General features: G+C 46.6%; 1 protein-coding gene across 25 annotated transcripts in view; it reads left to right on the top strand.

Annotated features, from left to right (window-relative positions):
• LOC103789493 (ATP-dependent RNA helicase DDX19B) overlaps positions 1-3,996 on the top strand; it is a 37,471-nt gene extending 33,475 nt beyond the window's left edge. For 23 of the 25 annotated variants that reach the window (XM_078357726.1, XM_054248701.2, XM_035282214.3 and 20 more), the window contains 3 exons: positions 1,929-2,091; positions 3,142-3,333; positions 3,695-3,996. In XM_078357726.1, the coding sequence (XP_078213852.1) occupies positions 1,929-2,091; positions 3,142-3,333; positions 3,695-3,756 (417 nt within the window). In that variant the 3' untranslated portion in view covers positions 3,757-3,996. Of the gene's footprint in view, positions 1-1,928; positions 2,092-2,252; positions 2,424-3,141; positions 3,334-3,694 lie in introns of all 25 variants that reach the window. The other 2 variants (XR_013530169.1, XR_013530168.1) reach the window with 1 other exon arrangement.
• Positions 3,997-13,863: the final 9,867 nt, after the last annotated feature.

The following is a 13,863-nucleotide window of genomic DNA, read 5'->3' as shown; positions in this document are numbered from 1 at the left end:
TTCAGACAATTCTCCTGCCTCAGCCTCCTGAGTAGCTGGGATTACAGGCACGCGCCACCATGCCCAGCTAATTTTCTGTATTTTTAGTAGAGACGGGGTTTCACCATGTTGACCAGTAAGGCCTCGATCTCTTGACCTCGTGATCCACCTGCCTCAGCCTCCCAAAGTGCTGGGATTATAGGTGTGAGCCACTGCACCCAGCTTGATTTTTAGATTTTAAGAATATAAGCTGGGCGGCCGGGCAAGGTGCCTCACATCTATAATCCCAGCACTTTGGGAGTCCAAGGCAGGTAGATCACCTGAGGTTAGGAGATCAAGACCAGCCTAGCCAACATGGTGAAACCCCGTCTCTACTAAAAATACAAAACATTAGTCGAGCATGGTGGTGCGCACCTGTAATGACAGCTACTCTAGAGGCTGAATCAGGAGAATCACTTGAACCCTGGAGGTGGAGGTTGCAGTGAGCCAAGATTGCACCATTGCACTCCAGCCTGAGTAACAGAGAAACTCCGTCTCAAAACAAAAAAAAAAGAATATAAGCTGGGCAAGTAGCTATAGGCCTACCGCCCAAGAGGCTGAGGTGGGAGGATTGCTTGACCCCAGGAGTTCAAGCTGGCATGGGCAACATAGTAAGACCTCATCATTAAAAATATATATTTAGCTGGGCTCGGTGGCTCATGCCTGTAATCCCAGCCCTTTGGGAGACTGAGGCCTGAGGATCTTATTGAGCCCAGGAGTTCAAGACCAGCTTGCACAGCATAGTACGATCCATCTCTACAAAAATTTTTAAAAATTAGCCAGGCATGGAATGCGTGCCTGTGGTCCCAGCTGCTTGGGAGTCTCAGGTGGGAGGATTGATTGAGCCCAGGAAGTGGAGACTGCAGTGAGCTGTGTGTGCCACTGCACTCCAGAATGGGCAACAGAATGAGATCCTGTCTCAAAAATATAAAATTTAAAAATACATATGGGTGGCCGGGTGTGGTGGCTCATGCCTGTAATCCTAGCACTTTGGGAGGCCAAGGCAGGCAGATCACAAGGTTAAGAGATCGAGACCATCCTGGCCAACATGGTGAAACCCAGTCTCTACTAAAATACAAAAATTAGCTGGGCATGGTAGTGTGTACCTGTAGTCCCAGCTACTTGGGAGGCTGAGGCAGGAGAATTGCTTGAACCCTGGAGGCAGAGGTTTCAGTGAGCCAAGATCACGCCACTGCACTCCAGCCTGGCGCCTAGTGACAGAGCAAGACTGTGTCTCAAAAGAAAAAAACAAAACATAATGATTTTTTTTTTTTTTTAAGAGATAGGGTCTTGCTTTATCATTCAGGCCAAAATACAGTGGCATGATCATAACTCACCGCAGCCTCGGCTCTTGTTACTAGGGCTACAGGTGTGTGCCCTATGTGTGTCAGGCTAATTATTTTTATTTTTGTAGAGATGGGGTCTTGCTGTGTTGTCCAGGCTGGTCTCAAACTCCTGGCCTCAAGTGATCTTCCAGCCTCAGCCTCCCAAAGCACTGGAACTACAGGCATGAGCTACCATATCTGCCAAGAATATAGAGTATTTAGGAATGAAGACCTTTGGCTAAAACCACACTCTTCCTAGATAAAAAACTAACAGCAGTTACATCACTTATTTGAAAAGAAAGGAATCAGATGACTAAAATTCTATTTGAAACAAAATTTATTTTTTTTGAGATGGGTTCTTCCTGTGTTGCCCAGGCCAGCCTTGAACTCCTTCCTGGGCTTAAGTGGGTAGCCTGGACTGCAGGTGTGTACCACCACACTTCATTGAGGAATTCAAAGCCTAACCTGCTAACTGGATTTAGCTGGGCCTTCATATATTTTAATAGTGGCAAGCCACTTTTTTGCAGTTGTCTTCATTTTATTTTTAAAAGGTTTCTTCATATAAAACAATTCTTTTCACTCCAGACTCGCAAAACAGCTAGCTGGCTGGCAGCAGAGCTCTCAAAAGAAGGCCACCAGGTGGCTCTGCTGAGTGGGGAGATGATGGTGGAGCAGAGGGCTGCGGTGATTGAGCGCTTCCGAGAGGGCAAAGAGAAGGTTCTGGTGACCACCAACGTGTGTGCCCGCGGTGAGCAGAGGATGTGTCCCACCTGGTCTGCCAGGCTCGGGGTCCCAGGCCCAGTTAGAGCCAGAAATCCTTGTATACAGGAAAGTCTGATAGTCTCAGAGAGACAGGTGGGGTTGGTGATGATATTCCTTTCTAGGAGAGAGTGTTTGCATTTCCCTCAGGTGATAAGAACTCCCAAAGAAGCCAGGTGTCCTGACTTGGTGGAAGAAAATATACAGGCATCTGACCAGTAGAGAACGGAGCCTGCTCTTCCAGGGTTACCCATCTCCAGAACATTGTGTCTCCCAGAGGCTTACTGACGGATTTCATAATTTCGTTGGCACCTGTCAAAGGTCTATTCTTTTCCTCCAGGTTCTGCTCCCTGCCTGTATGTGCCCTCTCTTGTACCCAATTCCCAGAGTTGGCCTGTCCCAATATTTTTTTTTTGAGACCAAGTCTCACTCCGTCACCCAGACTGTAGTGCAGTGGCACAATCTCGGCTCAGTGCAACCTCCACCTCCCGTGTTCAAGCGATTCTCCTGCTTCAGCCTGGGATTACAGGTGCCCACCACCACTCCTGGCTGATTTTTGTATTTTTAGTAAAGATGGGGTTTTGCAGTGTTGGCCAGGCTGTTCTTGCGCTCCTGACCTCAGGTGATCTGCCTGCCTTGGTCTCCCAAAAAGCTGGGATTACAGGTGTGAGCCACTGCGTGCAGCCCCTAAATTCTTTCCCTCTACCCAAAGTTGATATGCATTGACTTACATGTGGACAACAGTGATTTTTGTCTCCTGTCCTTACTTCTCTCCAACTCTCAGGGACTCATCACCTCTCCCTGCACCCCACTTCCTGGCCCCTGCTAGTTTGGTTTCTGTGCCTGTAGTTGTGCCTTTATTGGGCATCATCTAAATCTCACAGAGCCCAAACAGATCTGGCTTCCTGCACTCAACAGCATGTATCTGTTAGTGCTGCAGTTCCTTAATACTGAGTCATGCTCCATTGTATGGATGGACCACATGACTGATTTGTCTTCTGTCCTTAGTCCTCTCAGCCTCCAACTCTGCTTCCTGCAGGGATCGATGTTGAACAAGTGTCTGTCGTTATCAACTTTGATCTTCCTGTGGACAAGGACGGGAACCCTGACAACGAGACCTACCTACACCGGATCGGGCGCACGGGCCGCTTTGGCAAGAGGGGCCTGGCAGTGAACATGGTGGACAGCAAGCACAGCATGAACATTCTGAACAGAATCCAGGAGCATTTTAGTGAGTCCAGGGGCGGGTCCTGTGCCTGGCACCCTTTCCTAAGGGGGGCAGGGTGGGGAAAGGGGTAGGATCTTCTGTAGCTCCAAGAGAGCCTTTGTCCCTGGCACCCCCACCTCCTTTCTGACCACACGGAAGTTCTCAGAGAGCACACCTGGAGACTTCAGGACCCAGGGACCCCAAGAACAGTTCTCCTATGAGTAGGCTTGGGAACCTGGGGCTCTGACTGTTCTGTCAGTAAGTAGGGGACCTGCTGCTCCCTGCCCAGGCACCAGGAGCCTTTGGGGCTGAATGAATGATTGCTATGGCCCAAGGTAGGGGACATTCTCAGGGCAGGGTAAAGACCTCTGTTTTTTTCCCCCAGATAAGAAGATAGAAAGATTGGACACGGATGATTTGGACGAGATCGAGAAAATAGCCAACTGAGAAGCTCCATCATCCACTGGTGCCAGCCCTGGCACTGCCCCAGCACGGGAGACAAGTGCCTTCAGGGCACAGGCCCCGACATCACCCCAAGGTCAGCGGCACGAGGAGAGAGAAACTACCTACCTCACTTCAAATTATGTTTGGACTTGACAAAAATGTGTACAAATGATGGGGGATGGTAGAAAAAATTATTTACACAATATTGGAAGATTAGGCATGAATACACAGAGATTTACCTTTTGGAAGTTTCACCTTTTAATTTAGCCAGCGTTTCCTTCATGCTACTCTAGATGCTGTGGCTGATTTCTTACCCACGATCTCCTGTGGCAGCCTGTGCTTGTTCTCTGCTTTGGAGTGGGTGGGCCAGCCTCCAGCTCCTGTGGAAGTAAGGGAATAGTGGTGAAAAGGGAACACAGAGAGAGGCCTCCAATAGAATAGGTGTGTAAGCCCAGCCATCATGTTTGGCATGAGGCAGCAGAGGAGGCCTGAGAGCTGCTGCTTTGGACCTGGGGTGGGACAGCTCAGCTGCATATTGCCAGGCCCCCATCCTAACGTCCACAGCAGAACGGGATTTGTTAAATAAGCATGGACCAAAATGCCAACCTCTCAGACCTTTGTATATGGGTTTGTGCCACAGGACTGTGGCCTGTTCTCGGTGGGTACAGTCTGTGTAGAGTGCGCATCTGATTAGTGGTGGGTCCTGTGCCTGTGCTTAAGCAAGTCCTGTGGAGAAGTCATCGTGGAGAATTACTGGTGGCCCTAGCTTGCCACAAAACCTGATCTCATGAGCATTTGCAACATCCTTTTTGTGTCCTTAATATCATCTTACTCCACAGTAGCCCCAAGCAAATGTGATCTGAGGTTTAGTGAAAATTGTGGCTTCAAGTCTCTAATGGCCAGCTTCAAGGCAGTTCTAGACGTGGTCAGCAGTAATCACAAATTCTTGCTTTGTCTCCATACCCAGAAGGCAAGTTTTGTCAGAGCTGGGAAGTGATTTCAGATATTTGACATCTTTATTATAAAGGGCTTCTGAACAGCTGTTTACTACCAGTGTTTACTACCTTTGGAATACAAATGGGTGCAGAGGGACAGCTGCACTGCTACTGTTTATCTGTCCAAGGCAAAAGTATCACCAAGACCTTTGCCTCAGCCTTACTTGACATCTTTGTGCAAGACAGTCAGAGCAAACAGTAGTAATGGACACTACTTACACCTGGCCAAGGCTGTTGGTACCCACAGAATGACAGAAAAGATGAGAGGAAACTGAATTTTGCAAGAGCAATATGAAACCCCAGCCAAGAGGAGTACTCTTCAATTCTTTGGCTTTGGTACAGAGTGTCCACTTGCTCTAAGACCTGAAAGAAGAGTTTTATATGCTAAGAACTATTGCAATCCTAGGTCTTCCTTTTAGGCATCTCTGTATTTAGGCCAGATCTGTCTCCTGGGAAAGGAAGGGGCCAGTGTCAGCCTCCAGTTTCTTTAATCTGACAATCCAGAGACCAACAGACTGCCAATTCTGCCACATTCCTAGGGTGGTTACTTGACTATGTAAAGTCTTCTCTATGCTTCTGGTTAACTCTGACACATCTTGGAATTCTTGTAAGGAGAAAAGAAATTTTTATACTTTTTTCTCCTTCCCTGAGACCTGTGGACCAACCCTGAAATAACTAAAACCAAGGGCAATAATTAAAGAAGTGTAAGACTCTTCAGTAGGCCACAGGCAGATGAGACCCGCACCTTCTTCTCACAGCACATACAACCTCTCTACTGGTGTAGCCTCAAGTCTGAGAAGGAAAGTGGGAATGGGGGGGTGCTGTAGACTCTTTGACAGCAGGAGGAATGAGAATCTGGTAGAAGTATAGGTCAACAGTTCCTTTTTTTGGAGACAGAGTCTCACTTTTGCCCAGGCTGGAGTGCCGTGGTGCAATCTCTACTCACTGCAACCTCTGCCTCCTAAGTTCAAGTGATTCTCCTGCCTCAGCCTCCCGAGTACCTAGGACTACAGGGGCCCACCACCATGCCCAGCTAATTTCTTGTATTTTTTGTTTTTTTATTTTTAAGATGGGGTTTCACCATGATGGCCAGGCTGGTCTTGAACTCCTGGCCTCAGGTGATCCACCCATCTTGGCCTCCCAAAGTGTTAGGATTACAGGCGTGAGCCACCGTGCCCAGCAATTTCTTGTATTTTTAGTGGACACAGGGTTTCTACTATGTTGGCCAGGCTGGTCTTGAACTCCTGACCTCAAGTGATCCACCTGCCTCAGCTGCCCAAAGTGCTGGGATTACAGGCGTGAGCCACTGTGCCTAGCCAACAGTTCTTAATTAGGGGTTTTGGACCTCTAAGAAGTCACTGGATGGGTTTCATGGAGTCTATGAATTATATATGCAGTAGTTTGAGTTTACATGTATTTTCCTGGGGAGACTCACAAAGAGTATATGTCTTTTAAAAAGGTAAATCCCAGGCCGGGCGCGGTGGCTTACGCCTGTAATCCCAGAACTTTGGGAGGGCGAGGCGGGTGGATCACGAGGTCAAGAGATCGAGACCATCCTGGTCAACATGGTGAAACCCCGTCTCTACTAAAAATACAAAAAATTAGCTGGGCATGGTGGCGCGTGCCTGTAATCCCAGCTACTCAGGAGGCCGAGGCAGGAGAATTGCCTGAACCCAGGAGAATTGCCTGAACCCAGGAGGCGGAGGTTGCGGTGAGCCGAGATTGCACCATTGCACTCCAGCCTGGGTAACAAGAGCAAAACTCCGTCTCAAAAAAAAAGGTAAGTCCCACTGTCGTGGATGGTTCTGGAGTTCACCCCAGTGCTACTATAGCTCATATTTCTTCCTTATTCCTTCCATTCCATTCCATTCACCTAGCTCCCAAGACCATAGCTGCCTCTGAGACCTTGTGTAGCCTAGAGCCAACAGTGATGTAAATCTGCATTGAGCTTGCTTAGCTTTGGTCCCCAGGGATTCTTTTACTGTGTTTAGTAAGTACCTGTATATGATATGATAGCTGGCCAAGTTGACTCATGCCTGTAATCCCAGCATTTTGGAAGGCTGAGAAGGGAGGACGGCTTGAGCTTAAGAGTTCAAGACCAGCCTAGGTAACAAAGGAGACCTGTCTCCACAAAATAATTTTTTTTAAAAAGCCAGGCATGATAGTACATGCCTGTAGTCCCAGCTACTAGGGAGGCTGAGGTAGGAGGATTGCCTGAGCCCAGCAGTTCAAGGCTACAGTGAGTTATGATTGTGCCACTGCATGCCAGCCTGGGTAACAGATCAAGACCCTGACTCAAAAAAAAAAAAAAAAAAAAGCAGGCGCAGTGGCTCATGCCTATAATCCTAGAACTTTGGAAAGCTGAGGTGGGTGGATCACCTCAGGTCAGGAGTTCGAGACCAGCCTGGCCAACATGGTAAAACCCCTTCTCTACTAAAAATATAAAAATCAGCAGGATGTGGTAGTGCATGCCTGTAATCCCAGCTACTCGGGAGGCTAAAGCAGGAGAATTGCTTGAAACCGGGAGGCAGAGCTTGCAGTGAGCCGAGATTGCACCACTGCACACTCCAGCCTGGACCGACAGAGTAAGACTCCATCTGAAAAAAAAAAAACTGCTCTAGAACAGAGAAACTTGGAAAAAGGAATTTTTGGCCCCATGGAAAATTCTGGATATATTCATTACCTATAAACCATTTTATTATTTTTCTTGAGTGGCATTCATTGGCTATATGCATAAGAACTAACTGTTGATGTATTTTTCACATTAATGGAACTTAATTATGAAGTTTTCATATTATTAATAAGTATAAGAAGGAGCCAGGCACAGTGGCTCACACCTGTAATCCCAGCACTTTGGGAGGCTGAGGCGGGTGGATCACCTGAGGCCAGGAGATCAAAACCAGCCTGGCCAACATAGTGAAACCCCATCTCTACTAAAAATGCAAAAAGTTAGCTTGGCATGGTGGCGGGCACCTGTAATCCCAGCTACGAGGGAGGCTGAGCCAGGAGAACTGCTTGAACCCGGGAAGCAGAGGTTGCAGTGAGCAGAGGTTTCAAGATCACTCCATCGCACTCCAGCCTGGGCAACAAGGGCAAAACTCCATCTCAAAAAAAAAAAAAAAAAAAAGAAACAGCTGGATGCAGAACATCACAACTGTAATCCCAGCTACTTGGGAGGGTGAGACAGGAGGTCACTGGAGGCCAGGAATTTGAGACCATTCAGGGCAAATAGCAAGATCTTGTGTCTTTAAAAGTTTAAAAAAGAAAATTAAGCCAGGCACAGTGGCTCACTCCTGTGATTCCAGCACTTTGAGAGGCCAAAGCAGATGGACTGCTCGAGTCCAAGGGTCTGAGACCAGCCTGGGCAACAGACCCTGTCTATAAAAAATAAAAATTTTAAGCAATTATTTCAGAAATTAAAAAAAAAAATAAAAAAAATTTAAAAATTAGCCAAGTATGATGGCTCATGCCTGTAGTCCTAGCTTAACCCAGGAGGCTGAGGTGGGAGGATCACCTGAGCCTGGGAGGCTGAGGCTGCAGTGAGAGGTGATCCATGCCAGTGCACCCCAGCCTGGGCAACAGAGCAAGACCCCATCTCCTAGAAAAGAAGGTAGGAGAAACAGCAGCATGTTTTTGCTTGCTGGTATTCGGGGGTTTTTTTGTTTGTTTTAACAAGGGAAAGAACTAATGTCAAGTGTAGCATTCTGTGCATTGGGATTGCCCATGGCTGAGCTCTGCAGTCATTCTGTACTGGCATGGTGGAGGTGCTCACGGTCACACTGGTTAAAGTTTTCTGAAATCTAATATGTAAACATATTTAGGTCTGTAAGTTATCTTTGAGCCCAGACAAAATTCACTCTAAATGCTCTGTAAAGCCAAGGGAACTTTCCGTTGATATGTAGATCACTGTCCCAGTGTTAGACTGAAATGCTTGGCTCAGCAGTTTTTACAGTAATGCTATAAATCACAGCTTTCCAGTGAAGACTGTAAATGCAAGGAATTCACCATGAGGTGGGTTGGTATAATTTTTCACACACAGAACTTATCAATATTTATGTTATACTATCACAGTCACCAGTCACTCCATCCTTGTTCAGGTCAGAAGAAATACATGTAGAAGAAGCTGAAGCCACAGTAACAGCTGGTGGTGGATTGGAAGCATCAGGAGCCCAAGTGAAATGTATCTTTCCAATAAGTAGGACATCCCACATGGATCTAGAATGCATACATTAGAGATCTATTTGCAATTTCTCAAGTTTGGTGTCAAGAACTTTGAATTTTTTTTTTTTTTTTTTTGAGACTGAGTCTTGCTCTGTTGCCCAGGCTTAGTGCAGTGGTGCCATCACAGCTCTCTGCAATCTCTGCCTCCCGAGCTCAAGTGATTCTCATGCCTCAGCCTCCTGAGTTGCTGGGACAAGTGCCACCATGCCCAGCTAACTTTTGGATTTTTAGTAGAGATGGGGTTTCACCATGTTGGCTAAGATCTTTAACTCCTGACCTCAGGTAATCTGCCCGCCTTGGCCTCCCAAGGTACTGGAATTACAGGCGTGAGCCACCACACCCAGCTAATTTTTGTATTTTTAGTAGAGACAGAGTTTAACCATGTTGGCCAGGCTGGTCTCAAACTCCTAGTCTCAAGCGATCCACCCACCTCAGCCTCCCAAAATGTGGGGATTACCGGCATGAGCCACTGTGCCTGGCCAGCTTTGTTAATTTCTACAGCAAGTGGGATTATGTCAGAGGAACAAATTACTCTATTCATCTGATTTTTTTTTTTTTTAACTTTCTCCGAGTTTGAAAAGCTCTGACTTGGTATTTAACATCAATGGAAGGGACAACCTCAGAAATAGCTGCAGTAACCTCTACTCTCATGGACCATTCTGGTTAACTCCCCATACTTCACTGACTATTTTGAAACTTTTGCTCACCTCCTAATTCCAACCCTATCGTCCCCCTCAGGTGTCAGCAAATGAGCTTCTCACTCCAAGAAAATGGCTAACATTTGGAACCTCCCTCAACCTTCCACCACCAGAACTTCTTCCACGAACACTGGTCCTTCCCTCTCATTCCTGTTCCAATGAGAGATGCATCCTTGTTATCTAAATTGCTCAGCTGGGCAAGGTTACTCATACCTAATCTCAGCAACTTTGGGAGGCCAAGGCAGGAGGATCCCTTGAGCCCAGGAGTTTGACACCACCCTGAGCAACACAGAACGACCTCATATCTACAAAAAAAAAATTAAAAATTGGCCAAGTGCAGTGGCTCATGCCTGTAATCCCAGCATTTTGGGAGGCCAGGTGGGTGGATCATGAAGTCAAGAGATCAAGACCATCCTGGCCAATATCGTGAAAATCTCTACTAAAAATACAAAAATTAGCTGGGCATAATGGCACATGCCTGTAGTCAGTTACTTGGGAGGCTGAGGCAGGAGAATCACTTGAACCCCAGAGGCGGAGGCTGCAGTGAGTTGAGATTGCACCACTGCACTCCAGCCTGGCGACAGAGTGAGACTCCATCACAAAAAATAAAAAAAAAATTAAAAATTACCCAGGCATGGTGGTTCATGCCTGTAATCCCAGCACTTTGGAAGGCCGAGGTGGACAGATCACCTGAGGTTGGGAGTTTGAGACCAGCCTGACCAACATGGAGAAACCCCGTCTCTACTAAAATAAAAATTAAAAATTAGCCAGATTTGGTGGTGCATGCCTGTAATCCCAGTTACTCAGGAGGCGTGAGCCACCATGCCAGGCCAGTTCCTCTATCATAATCTCCCATGGTGCCCTGCACTTCCTGAATCAGCATTATCTTAGGCAACCTCTGAAGGTCTACATAGCTTCTCTCATTTGCTCCTTACAACAAAGGTGTTGTGATTCCTACTTTACGGATGAGGAAGCAGGCACAGAGAGATCATGTACGTAGGCCCAGACAGTCTGGCTCCAGGGCCCAACTCTTAACCACAAGGTTGTATTTGCCTTATGCTGCTTTTGGGACTCCTGGTTAAGCATCTGTCCTCACTTAAATTTTTAAGTCCAGTAAGAGCAGGGAGTATATCTAACTTAATCACCTCTGAATTCCTAGCTGGCAGCAGGGATGTACTGCAGAGAAATCTGTCCTGTTAATGTGTTCGGGACCAGGTGTGGTGGCCACACCTGTAATCCCAGTGCTTTTGGGAGGCTGAGGCAGGAGGATCGCTTGAGGCCAGGAGTTTGAAGTTACAGTGAGCTATGATCACATCACTACTCCAGCTTGGGTAACAGGGCAAGGCGTTGTCTCTATAACAAAAACAAACAAACAAAAACAGAAGTGGGCTGGGCTCAGTAAGCCCAGTGCTTTGGGAGGCCAAGATGGGAGGATCGCTTGAGCCTAGGAGTTTGAGGCTGCAGTGAGCTGTGTTTGTGCCACTGCACTCCAGCCTGAGTGACAGAGCAACAACAAAAAAATCCTCACACTCTCCTTTTTCTTTTAACAATAAATTTATTACTACTTGTATTTTTTTAAGTTTCATTTTTTCATTACATTGCTGTATCTATTTATTACCTATATAGAGAGTGCAATGCAAAGACAGTAGGTATAAAATTTAATGAGTTTTGACAATTGTATACACCTGTAATCACTGCTTCAATTAAGATACAGAGCATTTTCAGCCTGGTGAAGCGACACCTGTAATCCCAGCACTTTGGGAGGCTGAGGTGGGCGGACCACTTGAGGTCAGGTGTTTGAGACCAGTCTGGCCAATGTGATGAAACCCTGTCTCTATTAAAAATGGAAAAAATTAGCCAGGCATGGTGGTGGGTGCCTGTAGTCCCAGCTACTCAGGAGGCTGAGACAGGAGAATCAGTTGAACTCAGGAAGTGAAGAGTCAAGATTGCACCACTGCACTCCAGCCTTGACAACACAGCAAGACTCCATCTCAAAAAAAAAAAAAAAAGATACACAGCATTTTCATCACCCTTGAAGTTCCCTTGTACCCCTTTTCCAGTCAATCCTACTCACCCTAGCTCATCCCCAGGCAACCACTGTTCTGATTTCTATCTCTATAGATTAGATACACCTGTTTTGGGCTTCTATGAATGGAATCATGCAATATATACTTTTTGTACCCGGGTTCTCTCACGAACAGAATATAATGTCTATGAGATGTCAAATCTCTCCACTTGATCTTAGCCAAAAGGCCGAGAATAGATGAGATGTCAAATCTCTCATCCAAGTTATTGCATGCATTTCATTTCATTTATTTATTTAGACAGAGTCTTACTCTGACACTCAGGGTGGAGTGCACTGGCACAATCTTGGCTCACTACAACCTCCACCTACCCAGTTCAAGCGATTCTCTGGCTCAGCTTCTCGAGTAGCTGGGATTACAGGCGCCCCCACCATGCCCGGCTAATTTTTGCATTTTTAGTAGAGACGAGGTTTCACCATGTTGGCCAGGCTCGTCTCGAACTCCTAACCTCAGGTGATCCACCCACTTAGGCCTCCCAAAGTACCAGGATGATAGGTGTGAGCCGCCACGCCCAGCCCTTTGTTTTAATTTTTAATCACATTATTGAGAGGTACCATTTATATACAATGATAATTTAAATACACAAGTTCTCACACAAAAATTAGCCAGGGGTGGTGGCGCACTGCTATATCCCAGCTACCAGGGAGCTGAGGTGGGAGAAGCACTTGAGCCTGGGAGATCAAGGCTCCAGTGAGCTGTGAACGTGCCACAGCATTCCAACCTAGGTAACAGCAAGACCCTGTCACAAAAAGTTATTCTTCCTTGGGAATTGCTTATAAAAAAGAAAAAGCAGGCCAGACAAAGTGGCTCACACCTGTAATCCCAGCACTTTGAGAGGCCCAGGCAGGCAGATCCATGAGCTCAGGAGTTCAAGGCCAGCCTAGCCAATATGGTGAAACCCTGTCTCTACTAAAAATACAAACATTAGTCTGGGTGCAGTGGCTCATGCCTGTAATCCCAGCATTTTGGAAGGCCGAGGCGGTCAGATCACCTGAGGTCAGGAGTTCCAGACCAGTCTTGTCAACATGGAAAAACCCCGTTTCTACTAAGAATACATAAAAAATTAGGCAGGCATGGTGGTACATGTCTGTAGTCCCAGCTACTCGGGCGGCTGAGGCAGGAGAATCGGTTGAACCCAGGAAGTGGAGGTTGCAGTGAGCCAAGATCCCATCACTGCACAATAGACAAAGGGACTCTGTCTCAGACAAAAACAAAAACAAAAAACATTAGCCAGGCTTGGTGGTGCATGCCTGTAATCCCAACTACTCAGGAGGCTGAGGCAGAGGTTGCAGTGAGCCAAGACCCTGCCACTGACTCCAGTCTGGGTGACAATGAGACTCCGTCTCAAAGTAAATAAATACAATTCCATGAGTTTAGAAATACAAAGTAGCATGACTTAACTATCTATGTAACCAGGCCCCAATCAAGATACAGAGTAATTCTATCACCCAGGAAGTTCCCTTATGTCTCGCTCAAACATCCTTCTTCACAGGCAAGCTCTGTGGATTTTTATCAGCATAGATTTCATTTTTCCTATTCTTGAAGCTCATATAAATAGATTATACAGTATGTGTCTAATTATGCAGTCCTTCAACATTAATGGCCAGGTGTGGTGGCTCACTGCTGTAATCCCAACACTTTGGGAAGCCAAGCAGGAGGATCTATAGAGCGCAGTTCAAGGGCAGCTTGAGCAATATAGTGAGACCCTGTCTCCGCAACAAGTTTAAAAATTAGCCGGGCGTGCTGGTGCAGGCCTGTGGGCCCAGCTACCTGGGAGGGTGAGGTGGGAGGTCAAGGCTGCTGTGAGCCGAGATGGCACCACTGCATTCCAGACTGGGTGACAGAATGAGACCCCGTCTCAGAAAAAAGAGAAAACGTATTGTGTGTTGTATTTATTGGAGTGGTGGAATTATGGGGTTTACAGGCCTTTTGTTGCATTTTGGTTTTGTTTTCTTACCTGTGGTCGCATTCCTAGCCGTAGAAACTGGTATCATATAGTATTCTCATGGAACTTTCCTTTGTTTAAAGTCCTCCTACAGTTCAGAGACTTATACATTTAATATGACATGTGACAGGCTTAAAAATAAATGTTGGGTTATTTCAATGTGAAAT

The sequence above is a fragment of the Callithrix jacchus genome, chromosome 20 (assembly GCF_049354715.1).
Source record: "Callithrix jacchus isolate 240 chromosome 20, calJac240_pri, whole genome shotgun sequence".
NCBI lineage: Eukaryota > Metazoa > Chordata > Mammalia > Primates > Cebidae > Callithrix > Callithrix jacchus.
Note: the sequence above shows the minus strand (reverse complement) of the source record. Positions and strands in the feature narration are given on the sequence as shown.